The sequence below is a fragment of the Oncorhynchus kisutch genome, linkage group LG20 (genome assembly GCF_002021735.2).
Source record: "Oncorhynchus kisutch isolate 150728-3 linkage group LG20, Okis_V2, whole genome shotgun sequence".
In the NCBI taxonomy this organism is placed as follows: domain Eukaryota; kingdom Metazoa; phylum Chordata; class Actinopteri; order Salmoniformes; family Salmonidae; genus Oncorhynchus; species Oncorhynchus kisutch.
Genome location: NC_034193.2, coordinates 42,901,749 through 42,926,446, shown reverse-complemented (window position 1 = coordinate 42,926,446; position 24,698 = coordinate 42,901,749). Strand labels below are relative to the sequence as shown.

General features: G+C 39.3%; 1 protein-coding gene and 1 long non-coding RNA gene across 2 annotated transcripts; one reads left to right on the top strand and one right to left on the bottom strand.

Annotated features, from left to right (window-relative positions):
• Positions 1–770: 770 nt before the first annotated feature.
• On the bottom strand, positions 771–24,698 carry LOC116355440 (integrin alpha-L). The gene is made up of 31 exons (XM_031799202.1): positions 24,273–24,698; positions 21,758–21,872; positions 20,834–20,931; positions 20,547–20,614; positions 17,118–17,232; positions 16,776–16,906; positions 15,879–16,021; positions 15,613–15,766; positions 10,977–11,112; positions 10,676–10,752; positions 10,312–10,435; positions 10,027–10,169; positions 9,655–9,795; positions 9,261–9,458; positions 9,008–9,138; positions 8,683–8,837; positions 8,004–8,170; positions 7,681–7,803; positions 7,456–7,526; positions 7,207–7,348; positions 6,692–6,790; positions 6,265–6,344; positions 5,955–6,032; positions 5,771–5,849; positions 3,526–3,633; positions 3,388–3,429; positions 3,142–3,267; positions 1,893–2,006; positions 1,765–1,794; positions 1,545–1,655; positions 771–1,449 (listed from the first exon to the last, which is right to left on the bottom strand). Exons 1-31 carry the CDS (start codon positions 24,319–24,321, stop codon positions 1,225–1,227), a joined length of 3,573 nt encoding a protein of 1,190 aa, XP_031655062.1. The 5' UTR covers positions 24,322–24,698; the 3' UTR covers positions 771–1,224.
• Positions 17,236–20,964, top strand: LOC116355441 (uncharacterized). Its single transcript, XR_004204441.1, has 3 exons — positions 17,236–17,567; positions 19,577–19,841; positions 19,978–20,964. It is a non-coding gene; the product is annotated as an uncharacterized LOC116355441 (long non-coding RNA).

Genomic DNA, 24,698 nt, shown 5'->3' with positions numbered 1-24,698 from the left:
AATAACCATTCAACCCCTTTGTTTTGGCAAGCCTAAATGATTTAAGGAGTAAAAATGTGCTCAACAAATCACACACACAAACACAATTATCTGTAAGACCACTTTATCAATTTGTGAATTTCAAGCACAGGTTCAACCACAAAGACCAGGGAGATTTTCCAATGCCTCGCAAATAAGGGCACAGATTGGTAGATGTGTAAAAATGATTAAAGCAGACGCTGAATTTCCCTTTGCGTATGGTGAAGTTATTAATTAGGCTTTGGATGGTGTATCAATACACCCAGTCACTACAAAGATACAGGCGTCCATCCAGTTGCCGGAGAGGAAGGAAACTGCTCAGGGATTTCCTCATGAGGGCAATGGTGATTTTAAAACAGTTACAGAATTTAATTATTAATGGTTGTGATATGAGAGAATTGAGGATGTATCAACAATATTATAGTTACTCCGAAATACTAATCTGAATGACAGAGTGAAAAGAAGGGAGCCTGTACAGAATAAAAATATTACAAAACATGCATTCTGCCTGAAATAAGGCTCTGCAAAATAAATACTGCTAAAAATCTAACACAACACATCACTGACTACCACTCGCCGTATTTTCAAGAAATGGTGGTGGCTGCATCATGTTATGGCTATGCATTACTGAGCTCTTCAGTAAGGCCATTCTACTGCCAATGTTTGTCTATGGAGATTGCATGGCGGTGTGCTCAATTTCATACACCTGTCAGCAACAGGTGTAGCTGAAATAGCCGAATCCACTCATTTGAAAGGGTGTGCACATACTTTTGTATATATTTATATAGTGTACATCTTACAGTATAATATACATTTCTTTAGCAAGACCATATTAATTTAAATTAATGACATTACAGCAATCATACAAAGTCATATTTTTTTTACCTTGACATAAACATTGAAACAGTATATATAATACTGAATCACTTTGGTCATGTTTTATCAAACATAAATGTCCATGAATCATCTATTTTTGAAAAAATATTTCAGACTTAATCACATATTGAGTGATATGCGTGGTTCTGTGATCAGGTCAGAAGCTATATTAATTAATCGAACAATTATTCTATATCTAAGTTTTTTTTGCTCGGACCTCTACTCCTTTCTCTAACCTGCTGCATTAATTATCTTAACCTGCTGCGTAAGTTCTCCTAACCTGCTATTAAAAAGTCCCTTCCATATGGAAGTGGCATGAAAAGAGTTTCTCTACTCCATTAGCCTGCTTCTGACTGACACATCCTGTTTCTCTTTTGGTCCCTCCCCTACCACCTCACTAATGGGGAAGCCATTGTTTTCTGTTTGACTTTCATCAAGGAGAAGGTTTGACTCCACTGCTCCACTCTCAGGCTGTAGCTCTTGTTCACGCTGTTCCCCTTCTTTCTCATCTTCCTGTGCATTATCAACAGGCCTTTTTCTCTTGAAACATCCCAGCTGAGTAGAAAGGAAAAACAATGTGAAGAATGTGAATCAAAGTGTTGGTCCTTACAATGCACAAGTAAAGTTTCTGTCGCAGCTTTGATACTCACCATATACATGGACATTGTGATGATGATCAGGAGGAAGAGTCCTACTCCAACTCCTGTCCCTATTATCAGGTTTCTATGGGGAGGAATGATGAGCTCAGCCTGAACATCAATCTGGAGGAATACATCTTGAGACAATGAGTGACGATGGAACAAGCATTTTTTAAATCAATTCTTATACAGTGAATCAGTTTAATCAGTTTAAGTCCACAAATGGAATTACCTGTGTTTGGTGGAAGCTTGAAGACTTATCCTAATGAGCAAATAAATACATACAAAATTGATGCTTTTGTGAATATTTGCTCAATAAATATTTGTATTTTTGTTTTAGGTTTTTGACGGGAAACTTACCCTTGGGTCACTCGCTGTCTGGACATATCGTTTTTTGTCATAGCTGAGTTTGACAAAACTGATGAAATGGACTGTTTCTCTCTCCCCAGTGAATTTCTTTGGCAATGACAATCTCTGTAAAGTGAGATATTGTTAGTAGAACTAGGTGGTAATTTTACATTAAGTAAAATTGTGTTACTTGCTTCAGTTCTTTAAAAGTATTTTTTGGTAGTAGAAGAAGTGTTCTGAATTCAGATTTAAATAGCAGAGAAGTTAGATGAAGCTCTACGTTTTTGTCTAACTTGTTGGGAAAGTGATCAAAACGGCAATTGTTTCAAAAAGTTTCGACGAAAATAGTTGTGGTTACTCTCTGATTTCAGATTTGAATCGCAGAGAAGTAGACGCATATGTTATGTCTAAGTTGTTGTATAAAATGCTCGGAAAGTGGTCAAAATTTCAGATTGTAAAAGTTGACAGAAAATGTAGTCGATGCAGTAACTAACAAAGCTGCATCATTTGATAGGTAGAAGATATTTCTGTTCTGATTTTAGATTTTAAAAGCAGAGAAGTAGACCAAGTAGTCATACCCTCTACGTTTTTGTCTACGTTGTTGGGAACGTAGCTGATTTGTCAGTCACCGTTTACTCATTGTCTCATGCTTAGAATGTGTTCACCCAGTGCTATTACTCTGAAAGTTCTATGGCAGTTAATAAGCCAAGCAAGTGACACGTTCCTACGTCATACTTCCGTGGTCATGTCCCTGGTCTTTTGCATGGGCTTCAAGTTTATTAACTATTACTCTACAATTTTGCCCATTGACGACTATTCAAAAGCCTACAAAAGTTTTGTTAAACTACTAGGCTATTTGCATGGCGTATTCAACAGTGGGAAGTCAACTTAATGAATGAAGTTGATGAGGTTATTCTGTATGTCTTGATTTGTATAATAGAATGTTGAAATTTATGGGAGTCTGTAACAATGGAACCTTTTGAATGTTGAAGAAATCCCATGGAAGTGGATGGAGGACAAAAAGATTAATACTTTAAAAAGTATAATATATACTTAATATATACTAATATAAAAGTATAATAAGTTGTATGTAAGCACACTGGTCCTGACCACTCTGCACGTTTTAAATGGTGTAGCGTGCTAATGAATAATAAGCATGACAAAGATTTAAAGAGGGATGTTTGCTGTCCCAAAGTCTCGTTAATTATTAGCATGTTGTTACTCTGTACCATCATTTGTTCAAGTTGGCTTAATTACAGACCCTTGCATGTTGATTGAGGTCCTTGAAGGAAACATTTCCAGACAGCACAAATGTAACCGTCAAAAACTTCTCCAAAAGGAAACTTTCACACTCGATGGACTTGCAGTATTTTTCTGGAGAGCAGTACTGTAAACACAGTCAGAAGCAAAATGTGTGTTTCAGTAACATGATTTCTATACTGAGTTGTAACCTGATTGAATAGGTTACCAACAACGTCAAGAGTGAGTGGCATATTTGAATACTCACCTCTGTTGTTGAATTGATAATCTTTCCACATTGAGTATGGTTCTTAAAAGAAAATAAACTTGTATTAGGCTGTTTCCTATTGAAATAAATTGTGTCAGTAAAATGTCAGCATTTTTGTAAGCAATGTGAACAATTTACCTGTAAGACAGATATTTGGTAGTCCTTCATTTCAAATCTGTGCTCAAGCTTAGTTGGGAAAGTGAAGGTGACTGTGATGGGTACAGACTTAAATCCCAAGTTCTCCACCTATAAACAATGACACATTCAATCAATCAATCAACCTAACAATTACATTTATATTGAGATTTTATACAAAGGCATTTGTCATAGAACGTGTAACAAAACATATACTTAAACCCCCAAATGAGGAAGCTTAGGGCGACAGAGGCAGTGGAGGCTGCTGAGGGGAGGATGGCTCATAATGGCTGGAATGGAGCAAATGGAATGGCATCAAACATGTGTTGGACGTATTTTATATCATTCCACTGATTCCTCTTCAGCCATTACCACGAGCCTGTCCTCCCCAATTAAGGTTCCACCAACCTCCTGTGGGCAGAGAATATATTTATATGCACACAAATAATTCAATATTAAACTGATTATGGCAATACTCAGTTTAGCATTAGCCATGTAAACACCTTTCTCTGATTATCTTAAATCGGCGTATGCTCATGAGCAAAGTAAGTGTAAACCTATTAAAACATCTTATTTGCAATCTTTACAAATTATTGGAACATGTAAACTCCTTTAAAGGGATACTGTGAGAGAGCTATGCTACCGTACCTATAGACTTCCAGTCATTGCGATAGCTAACGCTAGTTAGCATTGGCTTGCAAAACGACCACTAACTTCCTTCGTACTGCACGCAGAGAAATAAATTATTTCCACAAGTTCATCCAACTCTGGTTAAGTAGAACAAGAATCTTGCAGTATCCCTTTAATGGTGTATCTTTATCCTGTGGTGTATCTGCGCATTTGCTGTCATGAGCACCGCGAGCATCCCTCTGTGGTGCGAGTGATACGAGTCCAGAAAATCCTAACGTATCCATCTTATAATCACTTTTCACATGCACACTTTATACACTGAGTGTACAAAACATTAAGGACACCTGCTCTTTCCATGATATAGACTGACCGGGTGAATGCTTATCCCTTGTCTCTTGTTAAATCCACTTCAATAGGTGTAGATGAAGAGGAGGGGACAGGTTAAAATATTTTTAAGCCTTGAGACAACTGAGATATGGATTGTGTATATTCCATTCAGAGAGTGAATGGGCAAGACAAAAAATCTAAGTGTCTTTGAACTGGGTATGGTAGTAGGTGTCAGGCGCACCGGCTTGTGTCAAGAATTGCAACGCTGCTGAGTTTTTCACGCACCACAGGTTCCCGAGTGTATCAAGAATGTTCCACCACACAAAGAACATCCAGCTAACGTGACACAACTGTGGGAAGCATTGGAGTCAACATGGGCGAGGTCAGTACAGGTGTATCAAAGCTGGGACCGAGAGACTGAAAAACAGCTTGTATCTCAAGGCAATCAGACTGTTAAACAGCCATCACTAGCACATTAGAGGCCTATAGCCATATACTAGAAATCCCTGGCCACTTTAGCCGCGACGGGGAGACCCATGGGGTGGCGCACAATTAGCCCAGCATCGTCCGGGTTAGGGGAGTGCTTGGCCGGCAGGTATATCCTAGTCTCATCGCACACTAGCGACTCCTGTGGCGGGCCGGGTGCAGTGCAGGCTGACACGGTCGCCAGGTGTAACGGTGTTTCCTCCGACACATTGGTGTGGCTCACTTCCGGGTTGGATAGGCATTGTGTCAAGAAGCAGTGCAGCTTGGTTGGGTTGTGTTTCGGAAGACGCATGGCTCTCGACCTTCGCCTCTCCCGAGTCCGTACGGGAGATGCAGCGATGAGACAAGACTGTAACTACTACCAATTGGATATCACGAAATTGGGGAGAAAACAAAGAAAAATACAAAGAAAATAAAGAAATCACTGGCCACTTTAAGGAATGGAACACTAGTCACTTTAATAAGGTTTACATATCTGGCATTACTCATCTCATATGTATTTACTGTATTCTATACTATTCTACGGTATCTTAGTCACTTAATAATGTTTACATATCTGGCATTTCTCATCTCATATGTATTTACTGTTTTCTATACTCTCTCATTCACTTAATGTTTCCATATCTTGCATTAATCTTCAAACTATTATATTAATCAGATAATTCACAATATCTTATTATTGAATGTATGTAAATGGTTTGAGTAACAATAAAGTATGTTTTGTTTAAAACACAGAACATTACCCCCACATCGTGTGAATCACACTTTTTAATGTCAGTCACAGCAATAGCAGTTGATTGTTTACCTCGTATACATTCACCAGTCTTTTAGGTGATGTGTCCTCCAGAGTAAAGTTCATGTAAGTGGTGGAGTCTTGGGGAAGGCTTCAACAACAACAAAAAGATATATAAGTCACCTTGATTATATTCAATTAACTTGATGGAGTCATTCTCAAACAAAATGTCAAGTATAGTCTTGTGAAGACTTACGCTTTTGCTACCAGGTCAACTGCAAATTGAACAGGGATGGTCCTGGTAAGGGAACTATTGGTTGAGTTTCCGTTGTCACTGTAAATAAAGAAAAGGCTAATTCATGTTTTGTGTACATAAATGGAATGCTATGAAGTCCTTCAGCTAATTGAGTAGAAGGTATTGGGGTTGTATAAAACGAGTTAGTTTTAAGCAATGTTTTGTTCAAAACTTCGACTGCATGGGGAAATGAAGGGCGTTTCCTGGACTGATTCTAATCTCTCGTCTAGCTGCTGCTCTAACATGTTCACACTGGAAGCAGATTTTCTACCTCAGTCCCATGACGGTCATCTCCATTGTGTCCTTCCAGTCGTATGTATTCAAAATATGGAATTTACTGGTGAACACTGCCTGAGAAGGAAGATGGTATAGTTAAGAAGAAAAAATTAAGACCATCTGAAATGAGATCATAAAAAATGGGAAAGTGGGGAAAAAAAGTTCAAGGCATGCCTTCATAAAGTACTCAGACCTCTTGACGTATTCAACATTTTGATACAGCCTGAATTCAAAATTGATTCAATTGAATTTTTTTCCTCACAAGGCATATATCACTCAAAGATCAAAACTGCTTTAATGACATTGAGTTACTGCTTTGTCACTGCTGTTAGCTCTGAGTCTATCATCTAAGGACAACATTTTAAAAGATTTACCAGTGGATTCACAGCATTATTTACAGGTATATCTAAGTAATTACTCACTGTGGTTTTACTACGGTAGACAGGGAGGCTGACACTGCATGTAGTTCTGTCCATTTCACCTTCCAGACCACCGCAGCTGAACACCGTTCTCCTTGTAGACTATGGAATACAGACAATACGTCAAGTGTGTAAATAATTCCGGTTTGTACATCTGAGTCACTGACATAATCTATAATAAACAAACAAGCATGTTAAAAGTTTAAAGAATTAATCAATTCAACACTTAATATGTTGCTTCATTTTATGAATAATTAGCACATGTTCAATTTAAATGTTTGGCGGAAAACTGATGTTTAAATCAACGGTCTTCTATCCTGGTTCTGCAGACCCACAAGATGAGCAAGGCAAGCTTTTGTTCCAGCCCAGGAGGAACACCCCTGATTAAACTAATCATCAAACCCTTGATTGGCTGAACATGTTTTTGGTCTCCAGGTTTGAATAACACTGTTTTAGATGAGAACAAGAACAAAACATCAGAATGAATTACACAATAGATGGAGGGGTGTCGGTATTACCTTCAGAAGATGCATCATGGAGAATGAGAGGCCAGGAGGGTAGAGGAGAGTTAGACTGGTGTTGAATGAGTCATCCCCGTGATTGGACAGTCTTATAGTCACGTTGAAGTAACTCTGGTCCACCACTAATAAAGTTGATGTGCTGATAAGAGAGACAATACATATAGTCAGAGAAAACATGATTTTTTTGAGCAGTCAGTAATTATTATAGCCACAAACAAGTTGCCTCTATGTTTATCAGATACTTACATAAAGTTGAAGTCCACCTCAAGCTCTGCCACACAGGTTTCATTTTCTTTGCAGTTCTTTTCAAAGGGCACCTGTGAAGAATTCAAGACAACTGTGAATGTGTTTAGATGACCTGTTTTCACAGGTCTTTGGATAAATGACAGTACTCAGTCCACAGTCATTGCTAGTACTGATGATCATTGTAAGCGAACAGGTTTTAGTTAGACCCAGAATGTATCCTCGTACCTCGACCACAGCCTGTGTAGGACTGTCAGTGTTCAGAATGGCAGTAAGACCCTCTTGTTGGCTTTCAGATTGAGAAAAAACTAATTGGATGATTATGGGCGATAATGTGTCGATCACGCATTGCTGGAAGAAAATAAAATGTGCCATTAATTTCCCTATCCATAGTCCTGAAAAACCCTCATTCTTTTCATCACTGAATAAAATCAACACACAATAAGAATTCAACAACCTAACAACTTAATGTTATTCATTAAATCCCCTCCTTACGAGAGACATTATAGTTGTTGTATTGTTGCATAGCTACAGTTTGTCATTGATCATACTGTCATGTAGACTGAGTGGTTGAAGCAAGTCCGCTCCTTTCTCAGCACCACTGTGGAGAGAAGTCTTCTGGCCCCTTTGTTCGTGTCATTGTAAAAGGCTCGGCTCCTCTGTCTCACTGGATCCACATCCAGCAGGTAGGAGACGTTCATCCCTGCACTCAGCACCTCTGGAAAAGTACACAAGAGTCTGAAATGGCCCTATCAGGGAGAGAAGTTCAGAGCCTCATGGTTGTCTGCTCATGAACACCATTAGAAAGCAGAGACGGAATCAAGACCTTATCTCTTGTGACCCAGATCCAGACCAAGGCCCAACCTTTCGATACAATTGGACTTCATCTTCACCACAGGGTGGTGGCACTTAATTGGGGAGGACGGGCTTGTGGTAAAGGCTGGAGCAGAATAGGTGGAATGGTATCAAACACATGGTTTCTATGTGTTTGATGCCATTCCATTTACTCTGTTCCAGACATTATTATGAGCCATCCTCCCCTCAACAGCCTCCACTGGTCTTCAGACTGGGAAGAGACCAAGACACACTTATTGTGGTCAGTGATTTAGCTATTCGCCGAGGCTCCGACCTGGACCACCAAGGCCACAATTATGTGGTCTCAGATCATGACTTCATTTCTGTTGGAAAGCACAAAGCCATCAGTGTTCCTAAAGTTCTGAGAGTTCTTACCAGCTTTACTCTTTGTTGCCTCTGCCATGTTAAAGCAGGCTGTTAACGTGACCATGGGGGAAATTATCTCTTTTGCCAGACAGTCAAATCTATCAGTGCTGATCTCCGCGGGATAGAAGTGGAGATGAGCAGAGACGCTGAGGACCGGTCTGGACCTGTGAGCGATCGAGATAGAAATTGGGATGTTAGCCTACATTGTACGATGTTGGGTAGCTCCGCCCACATCTCATTGAGCGCAGCCCCCATTCAGTGCAGATATTTTTACTGGTTAAACAATTGTCTGTTTAAACCAGCTGTCTTTTCTTATCATTTTTTGGACTCGTACCTCAAGACAACAACTGCACCACGCGCTCCTACTACGATATCAGTCAGTCCATCCTCACCCAGGTCCATCTTCCCATCAATCGTCTGGCCAAAAAACTGGAGCTTAGATCTCATCATCACAGCTGAGATGCGCTGCAATAAGAAGACATACACATTTAATGAAAAGCCATTGATATTGATATCCCAGGAGGGATATCTGTTTTCTTTGATCGTGAAGGGCCGTTTTGAATGATTTCCATCTACGTCTGCCTCACCTGGCTGAATTCAGGGCGGATCCCCTTTAGCTTTTCACCCAGGTAGATGTACACGGCCCCCCTGTGATCGTCCTCAAGTGGAGCGCCCACAGCTACATCCTTCAGCCCATCTCCATTCAGGTCTGTGAGAGAGCAGATGGAGGAGCCGAATCTACCCTGAGATGGCACTGAAACATTCATCTCCATCCTCAGTTCCAGCTAATAACGGAAGGGCGAGGAGAGATCACATGAAGATAAATCCATATTACACTGTCTTTTTGTGCATTATAATTGAAGATGATGGATATCCAAATGAATATATTTCGGCTTCCAGATCACTTTGTCCCTGATGAACATATTCAACCACAAATTCAGCATTTGAATCTGTTGTTCAGAGGTTCACAGTTCAGCCCACCTTATCAGTCAATGTGTAGACGTAGATCCTGCCCTCTCTCGGAGGTTGGTGAAACATTGGTGCACCCACCAGGAGGAAGTCTGTGTTGCCGTCTGAGTCTATGTCCACAGAACACAGCTCTGCACCGAAGAAGGAGCCCATCTGAGAAAATCAAAACTTACATTCATGCAAAAATTCTTTTGAAATGTTTTAAGTCCTTTGGTTTTGAATGGAACTCATAAGTAAACATAAAAAGTGACATCGTGTTCCTCTTTACTATCGGAGGATTGATTCAACCTTTGAAGTAACCCCAAAAGCTAGTTTCATGCTGTCCCTATTGTATAACTTGATTGATATACCACACTGCTTGCAGAAATAGCTAATGTTACCAACCTGTTCTCCAGGCAAGCTTTGTGCCACAGTCCAGTTGTTGTTAACCTTGTTAAAAAGCAGGATCCGTCCCATGTGTTCAGATCTTGGTGCTCCGGTAAAATATAGAAGGTTCTCATTCTTCTTCCCAACAGCTACAGAGTATCCTGTAATAAAAATGAAGAAATTTAGGCCCATTGTAACTACACTCCCTTCACTGAAGCATCTGAACTAACAGAGCCTTGAAAATAGTGTTTGTTCAAATTCACATTTGAGCAATATCTTTTTTTGAGCTTAATGTTCCATTACCCATATAGGAATCTTTGTCCAATGTGGGGTCCTGAATTTCCCTTTCCTCTGATCTCAGACCCTCAGTCTCAAAGAGAGATCCACGCCAGTTGTTTGATCCCACTGAGCCCAGAACCAAGGTGTCCTGTAGAGGAAATAATACATTGGGTCATATTGTATGACATTTTTATTAATAAGCATTCATTAACTATATACTGTGTCTATAAACTAGTTGCCATGGTGGTCATTACATTTATAAATGCATATTTAAGCATTTACAAGGATTTGTAGCACATTGTAGTTAACATTTTTAAACAATTTATACATATTACAAATTATAATTTAAGATGATAAAACATACTGGACATACTATTGTGTATCTCACCTTGTTAACGTAGACAGCACTGAACCCACTCTGAGACATTTCTTTAGTCAAGTTTCCAGCCAGAGCAGTCTTGGAACCTAGAACATACAAACACTGATATTAGTAGCGATACATTGATACTTCTACTGTGGAATGTTTTGAGTAAGGTGTTATCACCAGAAATAAATACCAGTATATTTCAGGAAGTGACCAGTAGTGCCACCGTGTGTTTTTTTTAATGAATAACAACTTTCAGTTGACAGGGACTTTGCTGAAATATAAGTAAGTAGTACTAAGAGTTTATCTGAATCCAGAGTTGTACCTTCAATGTTGAAGATCTTTTTTTGAAAGTTGTCTAGGATTCCTTTTAGTTCGTTGTAGTCCTGGATGAGGAAAGTGTTGTTCTCTTTTGGCTCTGATGCCAGGGACTTGAGTTTAGTCAAATCAACGTTCTTGACCTGCCAAGAAATATATCACTTGAGGGCAGGAATTATAGGGATGCCTAATTTCCTTTTCAATATGAATGATATTTAAACATCTACATGACAGTGGTCTAAGACACTGCATCTCAGTGCTAGAGGCGTCACTGCAGACAACCTGGTTCAAATCCAGACTATCACAACTGGCCATGATTGGGAGTCCCATAGGGCGACGCACAATTGGCCCAGTGTCGTCCGAGTTTGGCCGGTGTAGGCCATCACTGTAAATAAGAATTTGTTCTTAACTGACTTGCCTAGTTAAATAAAAGTGAAATAGAAAACTGGGACGTTGGACTGGACCCTTGAGACTAGGAGTAATAATAAAAACTCTATTTGTATAGCGCTTCTTAATACAAGTCACAAAGTGCTTCACATCATAAAATAAAATAAAAAGTAATAACAACGACAGGAGGAAGGAGAATGAAGAACAGTTTTCAACCTAGACTTTGAAATGGTCAACAATGGCCTGTCAGAGGATCTCAGGCTGCATCCAGGCTCATAGGGAGATAAAATATATAATAAATGGAATGGCGCTTAACCAAGCCTTAAAAATGGAATCCTTAGTTCTCCTTCCACCAAAGGCAAACGCAAAGCCTAGAATCAAGACTAAACATTGACAGCGCTCTTATGCCTGCAAAAATGACGTGATGGAACACACCTGACTAATCAGAAACACCTGTCAATCCAGTTGTCCCAATACTTTAGGTGCCCTGAAATATAGGAACTACTGTGTTGTCATTTCTAAATGGTACAAACAATATTTACACAAATACTCTCAAATAAAATCTAATAGTCTGTACTTTAACCTCATAGTAACTGTTTCATTTCAAATCCAAACTTTTGGAGTATAGAGCCAAAAGAAAAAGAAGTGCTTCACTATCCCAATAATTACGGAGGGCGCTGTATTTCTTAGATTATATCATAAAAGCAGGTCTGGACAACCTTCTTTACATGCAGCTCGAGGTTCGGTGGGGGCCAAATGAAATAAAACTTCATATTTCTTATCATTGAGCTGGATAAATTGTCAAACATCTAATATTTGATGTCAACAAGACACTTGTGAATGGAAGCTACGCTAGCTTGGTCACTGGGTCTTATTGGTAAATAGAGCTGCGTGTGATCTGCATAGCAGTGAAACGGAATGTTATGATTGCGGGTGATACCACCAAGGGGAAGAATTGACAGGGGGTCACTATAGGGCTGTTTCGGTGACCGTATTACTGCCGCACAGGCACTCATGAGTCATGACCGCAGTCAAATTCTATGTTACTGCTGAGTCACGGTAATGTCCTCTTGTGCACTCCGGACAATGCTTTAGTATTACCCAACTCGCTAATGACCATCAGGTGGCTAATGGCCTGTTACTCAGAGCTGTATTGTCCCTCTAACCACTCTGACATCAATGTAAATGCAATCAAAAAAGCACATCAAACACTTAGCCTACATTATACAACGTTGGGTAGCACCGCCCACACCCCATTCAGTGCAGATCGCACACTAGTGTGATACAACAGGTTGAAACTGAGTGGACAACATAAGCTTTGCAACAACATCGAGAACAACTAACACAATGAAATGGACAGCGCTTTCTAAGGTGATGATTAATTCAAAACACCCATATGCATAGAGCTTATGCATAGGTCTATATATGAGCCCAAGCCCCCCCCCCCCCCCCCCCCTAAAAAAAGTGAATAACGACTGTGCCGTTGTTATAATGGCTTTGGAAAGTATTCAGACCCCTTGACCTTCCACATTGTTACATTACAGCCTTATTCAAAAATGTTTTAAAATTGTTTTTTCCCCCTCATCAGCCTGCACCCAATTTCCCATAATGACAAAGCAAAAAACAGGTTTTTAGAAATTGTCGATAAAATACAAATCTGATGTCACATTTAGATACGTATTCAGAACCTTTACTTTGTTGAATAACCTTTGGGAGCAATTACAGCCTTGAGTCTTCTTGGGTATGATGCTACAAGCTTGTCACACCTGTATTTGTCGAGTTTCTCCCCTTCTTCTTTGCAGATCCGCTCAAGCTCTGTCAGGTTGGTTGGGGAGCGTCTCTGCACAGCTATTTTCAGGTCTATTTTCAAGTTCGTCTCTGGCTGAGCCACTCAAAGAAATTCAGAGACATGACCCGTAGCAACTCCTGCGTTGCCTGGGCTGTGTGCTTAGGGTCATTGTCCTGTTGGAAGGTGAACCTTCACCACAGTCTGAGGTCCTGAGCGATCTGGAGCAGGTTTTCGTCAAGGATCTCTCTGTACTTTTCTCCGTTCATCTTTGCCTTGATCTCGACTAGTCTCCCAGTCCCTGACGCTGAAAAACATCCCCACGGCATGATGCTGTCACCACCATGCTTCACCGTAGAGATGGTGCCAGGTTTCCTCCAGACGTGACACTTGGCATTCAGGCCAAAGAGTTCAATCTTGCTTCATCAGACCAGAGAACCTTGTTTTTCTTTTGGCAAACTCCAGGGGGCTGTCATGTGCATTTTACTGATGAGTGGCTTCTGTCTGGCCAAACTACCATAAAGGCCTGATTGGGTGAGTGATACAGAGATGGTTGTCCTTCTGGAAGGTTCTTCCATGTCCAATCAATTGAATTTACCACAGGTGGACTCCAATCAAGTTGTAGAAACACCTCAAGGATGATCAGTGAAAACAGGATGCACCTGAGCTCAATTTCGAGTCTCATAGCAAAGGGTTATGAGACTCGAAATTGAGCTCAGGTGCATCCTGTTTTCACTGATCATCCTTGAGATGTTTCTATATATATATATGTATATGCACATTACACACACATTTGCAAACATTTCTAAAAACCTGTTTTCGCTTTGTCATTATGGGGTATTGTGTGTATATTGCTGAGGATTTTTTTTGATTTAATCATTTTTTGTGTAACATATCAAAATGTGGAAAAAGTCAAGGAGTCTGAATACTTTCCGAAGGCACTGTATACAATACATAGACTACCGCATATTACACATGGCAGAAAAACATTTTTTTAAAAACACTAATTTAAGATTGGTACATAATTGGTCTAGCCTAATGAAGCAAATTCAGAGTTAGCCTACAATTATAGCGCATTTGTATTTGATTTTGAATAGTTGTGAAACATGTTACTATCGATGTTCCCTAACAGATTTCACTTGGTGTCCCAAATTAAGCACTCGGTAGCTGCAGGGACAGGGTTGGAGAGCACATGGCATACATAGTTTGGGCGGAATATCACCTGTCACGCAGTGAAATAACCGGAGTAGTTTGACCAATGCCAGTCAAATATTTACAAGCGAGAAAGTGGCCTCCATTCGCTATTTGAGTGTTCGAGGCACGAGTGTGGTCCTCTAACCAAGATGAGACTCTGGCAGACAGTTTATTCTTGGTTTTAACTGGTGCCACTGAGTCTAACGTAGCCTGACATACATTATGTAATTGAACCTGTTCAGCAAATCATCAGTGTGATGACACAGAACAGGATCCTTAGTAGAGGATTAAAAAGCATTTGTACATTTAATAGCAGTTGTGGAGGTATTGATGGGTGAGGGAGTGGGAACAGACACATTTTTAGGTGGAGGAGAAAGCATTTTAAAAGCAATACTGATGTGGTCAGAGACACACACATCAACAGTTTCCAAGTTATCAATATTCAGACCATAGGACAGCACATGATCAAGAGTATGGCCTTTGTTGTGTGTAGGCCCTGTGGCATGTAGCACAATGTTAAAGGATTCTAACAGGTTAAAGATGCACGATGCAGAAATCACTCTGCCATTTTCTGGTTGCTGAACATCTAATAGTTCGCTTAATTTCAGTTTGTGAACAAAGCAAACAAGTGTGGAGAATCACTGTACCATCCAAACCGCTGTAAAATATATTTTCCATGTTCAAAAATATTGTATTTTCAGCTGTTTGAGGCTGGTGTACAAAATTGAAAGTAAAAGATGCAAAATCGAAACTTAAAAACGGGGAGCATAGAAATAGCGCACATAGAAGATATCTACCAGAGCTACCTCTTCTTAGACTTGCATTCAATGAGAATGACAGATCTATAACACACATTTCTATGTGAAATTGGTCAGGTGGCCCAAAAAGGTACATACATTGCAGCTTTAAAAAACTCCCAACTAGTGTAATATTTGGGAAACACACATAAATGTAAGCATCATACATTGAAATCATTCATTAAAAGCACTAACACTGGTATACACTGGTGATCAACTAGTCGAAACGGCCATATGCCAATATATTTGCACCTCGGTGAACTTCAAGTGAAACAATTTGAAAATGTACCTCAATCCAGGGATGGAAGGTGTTGCTGTACTCCTAATTATCCCACAACAATTTATGGTAAATCGAGAAGATGAAAATACTGCTTCTTTAGCATTAGCTAACTAGCACACGAATGAACAGTTGTAATGGAATTAAGTCATACAATTGTGTGGTGTTGTGTAGGGGGTATTATAGATATTATAGGACTTACCCCGATGACAAAGCGGATGATGTTTTTCTTATCACTTCTTTCGATAGAGTTGAACCTTTTATCAGTATCGCTGGGATTTCCATCTGTTATTATGACCAGTACTTTAGTTGCATCTGCGGTGGCGCCGGCAGCTTGGTTTTCAAAAATGTTTTTCCTGAAATAGATGTATTCAAACAACAGATCAAGCTATCTTTCTTACACCACAATCCCCTTTGATCAGATTCTGAGTATTCGGTCAGAACTTTGAAAGTAAAACTGGGACCTACAAGACAAAGTCTATTGCCTTATGTGTGTTGGTTAGATCAGCCATGTGCTCTTCTTTCCAAAGTTTAGTCAAGGCTCTCCCCTCTTGGTAGTCTCTGAAGTTGAAAACTGTCCTGGTGTTTGATGAGAACTGAACCGCTGCGAACTGTCGTTTATAAAAGAGGAAGAGATGACTAATATTGATTTCATACCATACTTTCCATGCAACAACATGGGTGTATAGCACATACACTCTTAGAATTAGTGGTGACTCGAGGAACCCTGAAGATCCTCAAGGAACCATTGCAAGTCAAGTGGTTCATATTTGCACCTTTGGTTAGTTGAGGGGTTCTTGGAGGAACTTTGAATGGTTTAATGTAGCATTGGGTTCGTGGATGAACCCTGGATTAGAGGCGTGGCTTAGTAGGGGCGTGGCTTTAAAATACTGTATATAGTTTGTAGGCCACCCGTAAGAGTAAATGTCGCTCCTGTTGATCTGTTCTGCTGTATTGTCATCACATGTGAAGGTTAAACACTAATATTTTTGTAGTGTCAATGAGGCTTACAGAGGTGTTCCTCAAGAGCCTATGCTCAATAGTTGTCACTTTATTACTATATGTGAACGTAATTAATATTATTAACATTTTATTTAAATATATAATATGTATAAATATTCAAGGATTTAGTTTGCAGTGTGAAAATTAACATGATGAACAGGAATGACATTTACGCTAACGTTAACTAAGGTTATGGTTTGAAACTTTACACAGAGGGGTGTTTGAACTGGAAAGGCTATTCTGTTGTGGCAACCCAAAAGGTTCTTCTAGGCACCTTTACTTCTAAGAGTGTAGATAAACAGATATATGTTCAGCAACGTCACAAGCATGTTTTAAGAAATGAGCTTTAAAAGGGATGAATACCTTAATTGAGGAGTTTTTTAGGGTTGTCATGATATTGTTTATGAAACCTTTGTTCTCATCAAATTCTTCCGTTGTCATGCTTGCTGATCCGTCAAAGAGGAAAACGAGGTCCACTATTTTCTTAGTACATTCTGGAAGAGAAAGTGAATTACATAAATGTATATGATGGATAACACTCACAACATTCTTCACATATTCAGGAATCCAGATCTTATCATTCACAATTAATATTTTGTGACCTAATGATAATGTAATTTAGCATGACATGAATAAACAGTCAATACATACCAAAAAATCTTAGGTTAAATTATCTACAAATGTGTTCAAGTTTCACTGTTATACCTTGGAAAGCAGGTGTAAAGTTCGAGGTGATCTGGAGCTGGCTGTTGAACTGATAACAGATACTGTTCAGATAGGAGTTCCCATCACACTCGTGTGCCAGGCCAGGGCTGCAGGCCTGAATGAGGAGAATACGTCATTGTAAATTAGGGTGACCAGACGTCCCCGGAAGTGTCCCCGTTTTTAACAGTGCATTAAAAACAGACTGCAAAGTGAAATAATATTTGACGTGGCAAGAAAGACCGGGCAGCAGAGCCTACCGGTTGACGTCTCAATTGCGTTGTGCTTGTTTTGTCCAGCAGAGCGGGCTGCCCGCTATAGCAGCTTCATTCAGTCTTCTACTAACTACTTGCTCGCTCTAGTTTTAGAGAAAACTGCTGTGGAAAACTCGGCCAGAACCTAACAAGTGTCAAGTGAATCCACAACATCACCACAAACGTATTTTCAAGCCAGGTAAGTTACAATCGTTTGAGATACTAGCTAGTGATTTTATAATGTCTCAATTTATTATATAGATAGATGATCTGCTCTATAAGGTTTTAAATAGGTTATGCTAGCTAACATCAGCTATGTCGACTACGTTATCTAGCTAGGATCGCTAGCTACTGTCATGGTAGCAAGGTTAAAAAACGTTCACGTAAACAATTTTGAAAATATGATTATATTAAATGTGTGCAATTAATTCTGAGAATATTTATTTGTAGATTACAGTTAAAATGGTTTGGCATTATAATAAGTAGTGTGAAAATATATTTTGACCTTTTCATGGATTTTTATTTATTTATTTATTTACCTTTATTTAACCAGGTAGGCAAGTTGAGAACAAGTTCTCATTTACAATTGCGACCTGGCCAAGATAAAGCAAAGCAGTTCGACAGATAAAACGACACAGAGTTACACATGGAGTAAAAACAAACATACAGTCAATAATGCAGTATAAACAAGTCTATATACAATGTGAGCAAATGAGGTGAGAAGGGAGGTAAAGGCAAAAAGGGCCATGATGGCAAAGTAAATACAATATAGCAAGTAAAATACTGGAATGGTAGTTTTGCAATGGAAGAATAATGTGCAAAGTAGAAATAAAAAATAATGGGGTGCAAAGGAGCAAAATAAATAAATAAATTAAAATTAAATACAGTTGGGAAAGAGGTAGTTGTTTGGGCTAAATTATAGGTGGGCTATGTACAGGTGCAGTAATCTGTGAGCTGCTCTGACAGTTGGTGCTTAAAGCTAGTGAGGGAGATAAGTGTTTCCAGTTTCAGAGATTTTTGTAGTTCGTTCCAGTCATTGGCAGCAGAGAACTGGAAGGAGAGGCGGCCAAAGAAAGAATTGGTTTTGGGGGTGACTAGAGAGATATACCTGCTGGAGCGTGTGCTACAGGTGGGAGATGCTATGGTGACCAGCGAGCTGAGATAACATTAGCATAATGTTTTCTGTTAGAGAGTGGAGAGGAAGGAGAGGAAGACTGGGTAGGAAGAAGAGTGAAAGAGAGAGGAGGAAAGATAAAGATATGATTACAGAGCCTGCCAACTTATTATTCCAAACAATGTTTTTGAGATAAAATACAAAAATGAGGCAAGCAATTTGAATCTGTTAACCAAAGTATTTGATCTAATAGTGTAACGTAAACTAACTCACTCTTGTACATCGCCTTGGTCCGTACAATTGATCTTATTTTAGCGCCCAAAAAACGTAATACTTCCAGATCACCTGTAATGTCAATACCATTGTAAAGCACAATTTCTCCCCTTTCCAACAAAATCAATGACATGACCTCCACGCAGCCCGTTTCTGCATGATTCAAGAAGGTAATGAGCTCCGTCTGGTCTTTTTAAAAATGGCAGGTGGGGAAGCGAAACTAATGCGTGATAGTGAGAAGGAGAAATGTCCTGTGGGGAAACAGCTTTTTTTCACTCGATCTGTCCAATTTATCACCTCTAAAATGTAAATAAAACACTATAAAGAGTTTATATAATGTGTCATTACATACCCAATTTGAAGGTTTGTGTCGAATTTGAATCGGGTTTTTAGGGTGGTGCTAAAGTGATCTTCAGAAGTAAACAGTGGCTTTTGAGTCATGATCGCTTGCAGTGATGATGCAAACATTGACTAGGTTTCCCCCCTTTACTGTCAATTTCTTGTTTTTAAACAATGAGAGAAGTGCTACACCTGGTGGAGAGAGATTTTAAGACATAAATAGTTGCTTTATGCGTGCTGTACGTTACGGCATGACACGTCACGATGTAACGGAGGGTCAGTTTTCTCAACTTTTCTCCAACACTCTAGAGCCATTACCATGTCCATCAACGCTTGAATAGAAACGTAGTTCACACCCCAGATTTTGAAGTCAACACAGTCGCTACAGTTTCATTAGTTTTCTTTGCAGCCTTGTTTGAATGTCGCGGTTGCGCACATTTTTACGGAATGGGGTGAGTTTACGTTACTATTTGTTATTAAAGATTGGAGAGGAAGGAGAAGAAGAAATGAAGGGAGTAAAACGAGTGAAGCGAGGAGAGTGTAGAAGAGTGAGGTGGAAAGGTGAAGAGAAGGAAAGGAAGAAAGAGAAGGAAGACGGGTGAAGAAAAGAGGAGGAGAAAGATTGGAGCAGAAGAAAAAGTTAAGAGAGTAAGAAGAGCAACCTCCCCTGCCAGGAGTTCACGGTGAAGCTGGCCAAAGAGAGCAATCCTGAAGAAGATACATTCTTCTGAGAAATATACAGATTAGGTTGGTATAAGTGGTAACTACATAATATAATCTCATCATCGTCTTATTTCTTTATTATGTTGTTAAGTATTTCACATATACTATTGTCTGTTTTTTCAATTTTGCTCATGTTCTCTTATGCTCTTATTCTACCCAGGCTACCAGGACCCATGAATGGCTGTTCAGATCGGACAGTTCTGTCTTGTCTGTAGTGTTTCTGTAATACAGTTGTTTTCTCTGTCACAATGTGCCTGTTAGACTAAATACACAAAACCGGAATTGTCCCCCTTTTTTATTTAATTGATAATAACATTGGATATTTTAATTATATATTGACCGCCAAACTGGAAATATCCCCGGTTTTAATTTCAGAAATGTGGTCACCTTATTGTAAATGTGATAAAATAATGGATTGTTTGGTGGACCTCAGATTTCTTCAAAAGAGAGAGTTACTGGAATTTGCCATGATCATTTTTAGATTGCTGAGGTGTTGTTTTATAACTCAAGTGAAACAAGTCATTTAGGTTTACACAGGCAGCCCAATTCTGATCTTTGTTCCATTAATTGGTGGAGCTGATCTGATTGGTCAAAAGACCAATTTGTGAAGAAAAATTCAGAATCGGGCTGCCTATGTAAATGCTGCCAAACATATTACATATGTACACTCACATGGAGTATTTGAAAACAAGAACATTATCAAATTAAATGTTTGGTGGTTTATCTTACAGTGAACGTTGGAGGAGAAGTAGGTTGTGCAACCATAGACAGTCCAATGTACTTGATTGTGTCAGTTTCTGTTGAAAGGGGAAAGGCAGGCGTGCAGAATCAACTAGTGTTTCTCATTTTCAAGATCCCGTTGACATTTCAACAATATTTTAATACTCAATTAATCCATGGTTACCGTGAATAGGTGTTACATGTTCTTATAATTATTCATGTTCTTATAATTAACCACCTTTCTAAATTGCAGTCCAGTAAGTACAGTATAGTGTATCATCAACATCCATCTCTACCTTGAGGAGTGTAACAGTCTGTACAGTCTGTTCTGTCTTGAGCACATCTACAGATTCCACCAGATCCATTCTTCTGATATGGCGCACTGACCATTACCCTGTGGGTGAGAAATAAAAATGTTAGTTCGGTCGATTTAGATGAGACTGCATCCACTTCTATTACATATGATAGACTTTAGATCAAGAATGGTTGCATAACATGTCTGACAATGTTGGTAAATTACTTTTGTATATCTGTTTTCTTTCGGTTATTAAGGTTAGAATAGCAACTGCATGGCGAAAGAGGAAAGCACAATGTTGTCAGAGGTGTGATATGACAGAACACAAGTCAGAATTTCCATCCCGTCAACGTATAACTGATACACTGATGCACATTAGTCATGGGCATTGGGTGCAGCTGACATCATTTAAGAAAGTAAATAAGAATATAATATGTGGATGCTACCATGAAAAGGATAATCCTCAATGAGTCTTGAATAATAATGAGTGAGAAAGTTACAGAGGCATAACTCCCCTGTTATTGTAATGGTGAGAGGTTCGCATGTCTTGGGGTGTGATATTTGTACGTCTAACATTCAAAAGGTGTTGTACTTTCTAAACGCTTCACCAGACATGGATGAAGATACCCTCAAATTAAAGCTGCCAGACTGCACTTTAACCTCATAGTCATTATATAATTTAAAATCCAAAGTGCTGGAGTACAAGAGCCAAAACAACAACAAATGTGTAACTGTCCCAATACTTTTGGAGCTTACAGAGACACATATATTTCTAAATACATTGCTATGGATATATTTTGTGCATGTTTGCAGACACAGGAATATTTTTCTGGTCATTTTTGTTTCCTCAAGTTTGTGATACTGTTTTGCAGATGTTTGTAACATAATACTTCGCATTTTTCACTATGACGATAACAACACTTGCCCTTTCTCCTTGCCAGAAATGAACTGCAGGACCTTGTAACCAAAGAAATCCTTTTCCTCCCCCTTGTAGATTTTTGGGTTTGCTTCATCTATGTTGAAAGCCATTGAAGAGACAGCTGGCAAAGAAAAGAAAGAAAGGTACAATCGGATGACAAACAACTATTTGGGTTAGATGCATAAAAATGATATTCGTAAATATTTGCTGTCTAGTAGGCCTAATCCACGATGTACAATAAAATACATAATTTAAACAGCATTTCACACAAATATTAGATATCCGATCTTCCCTACAACACAGGAAATAATTTCATATTTTCGATTGTGGTCAGTGATACCCGGTGCAGGTGCTCTATGGGGGCGTTGGGGCCCCAAAGCCTCCCTAAATTTACTTTTGTGCCCACCCAAAAAACCTTCTATCAACATTTGGATACAGTTATTTATTGATATAAATATTACTGCACCAGAGCTACATGCTCTAGCCAGTCAAACTGCCTGTCAGTTCATTGCCAACCCTGTAGCCTATTTTATACTCAGCAAGGAAGAGCAAGCTGCTTCTCCCTATTAGTGCCACAAAATTGCTCAAAATAAGTGACCAAACTATTTTGCTATTCCTGGGATTTGCTTTGAGCTAGGATACTCGTGCCAGAGCTATTATCAATAGAGAGAGGAGAGGGGAAGAGAGCAAGACGGGAATAGTGAAGACAGAGATGTGTTACAAATGTATGGTAATTCATATATTAATCAATCATTCGTAGGCCTATGCTGCCATGCTACCTGACCTGTGCTATGCAAGACAGAGGCAAATAATATCCACCAGAGACAGATTTAAATATAATATAGGCCTTCATAATAAAGGTCTACTATCGCATTACTGTCTCTCTCTCCCCCTTCAAACTTTCCTTGTCAATTCATTTGGTAGGCTACATTGTTTTAGCATTATCCAAGGCCTAGGCTTTTAATAGCCAACGTTTTTAGGAAAGGAGAAATGTGATTTGCTGTTGTGTGTTTGAAATGCGCTGGTGGCTTTAAATGGTGGGTCCTTTTGACGGGTATGCGTGTGAGTTTGCTTATTCTCTCTATGTCCATTCAGAACTTTTCCTAAAGTAAATTCATAAATTTCTGTTGTTGCGCATTTCTGTTGTTGCGCATTCACTATTCCCGTCTTGCACTATTCACGCATCTCTGCTAGCATCTCTGTAGTTATCAATTTTGCCGAGTGCTTGGCCTCTGGCTATGGTCCTGATATTGCCACTCCTACAGCGGAGACGCACAAAACAGCCAAGTGCTGGGCTGCACATCGTCTGCATAACACAGGTTAGCCTATACGTGTCTCCATTTTTACCTGGGCTTCTCCCAAATCGTTACAACATGTACACTACATGTGGCGCCGCTGTGTTCTGAATTACATTTAGGCTAACAGTTGGTGAAAGATGTTTTTGCCCTGGGTCCCATAATTGGTTAGTCCAGCCCAAATAAATGGCTCTGGTCAGTGTGTGTTGGAACCTTCATTGTTGATTCTTTGCTTATTGGTTATGTGGTGCATTGCCACAGAACCATGTCGGTGGAATATTCGTTGATTATATTATATATAGCCTAACTATAAATATAGCATCAAACAGTACCCCCCAGCTGATCATAGTCTGGTGAAAACAAGCAAAGGTTCAGTCTGGAAGATGTGCACATGGATGAAAAGGTGCATAAACATATTTTGAGGAATCACCATTTACATTTTTTGGGCTGAACATAGGTGTGCAATAGGCTACTGTGGTTCAACCAGAACTGCCATCAATAGTTAACGTAGCTGTAACATTGTAAATAACTTCTTTATGACTTTTTAGTTAATAGTTAATGCTTATCATTGACTGTCTCAAAAACATGAATCGACAATGAAGTTGTATCTAGTTTTAAAAGGTTAAGTGGCCTGTGGTTCAAACCAACTACTATCTAGTTTTTTAAGGTTAAGTGGCCTGTGGTTCAAACCAACTACTATCTAGTTTTAAAAGGTTAAGTGGCCTGTGGTTCAAACCAACTACTGCCTTAAATTGAAAAAAGTGGAAGTCGGTTACCTTTATTGACGTGAAACAACAGGATACTCTATGACTAGTTCTGTTTTCTAAAAAGCCCCCCAAATAGTGACAATGGAGCAACTAACAAGTAAATTAAATTCAGAGCATTGGATTTTGATTTGGTTGGGATCCCCATTAGCCGATGGCAATGGCAACATTAGGCACCTTCCTTTTACATAAATGATCCTTGTGCAAGTTAAGCATCCATTTTGAAAGCATATCCTCCTCTACAGTACTTCAAGTTTGTCTATTGATTACAATGGTGTGAACAGTTCAACATATTTAGATTTAGTCAGGAATAGCAAAACTAAAACTAAACTGTAATTTAAAACGTGTAATATTGAAAGTAATTGACTTGTTTCTACTAGTTGAGCTGATGATGTTTTGTCCAACCCCTTTAATATGTAATTGAATATTAACCAGAGTGAAATCCTGATAGTCAGCACTTACCCATGGCTGCCATGCAGGTGAGCAGGCAGAGGGGTCCTTGCCTGGACATCTTCTCTTCTCCTTCACTTTGTTCACTAGCATGCAGTGAGGAAAATGTTGCACCACTCAACCTTTGCAAATGAAACTTACTCGCCTTCCTGCACTTTGTTTCCTGTGTGCCTCACTCACGAAAGTAGCTGCTGTGAATCACTATCATTTGGGTGAGAAAGTGGATGTACATGTTTTATGCAGCTTCCTCTTTTGCATGATTGGTATAGGTACATTGTCCCGTCCCCTTCTTTTATACTTCCCCAGTGAGAATACTTTATAAGTATCAAATGTGAGAACCAATGTTACATAATAATTTTAATCAAATGTTGTCCCAATTGCCACATTGTACACACTGACATTTCCTCTAATGAGATAAATAGTTAGCTAGTTGCTAAA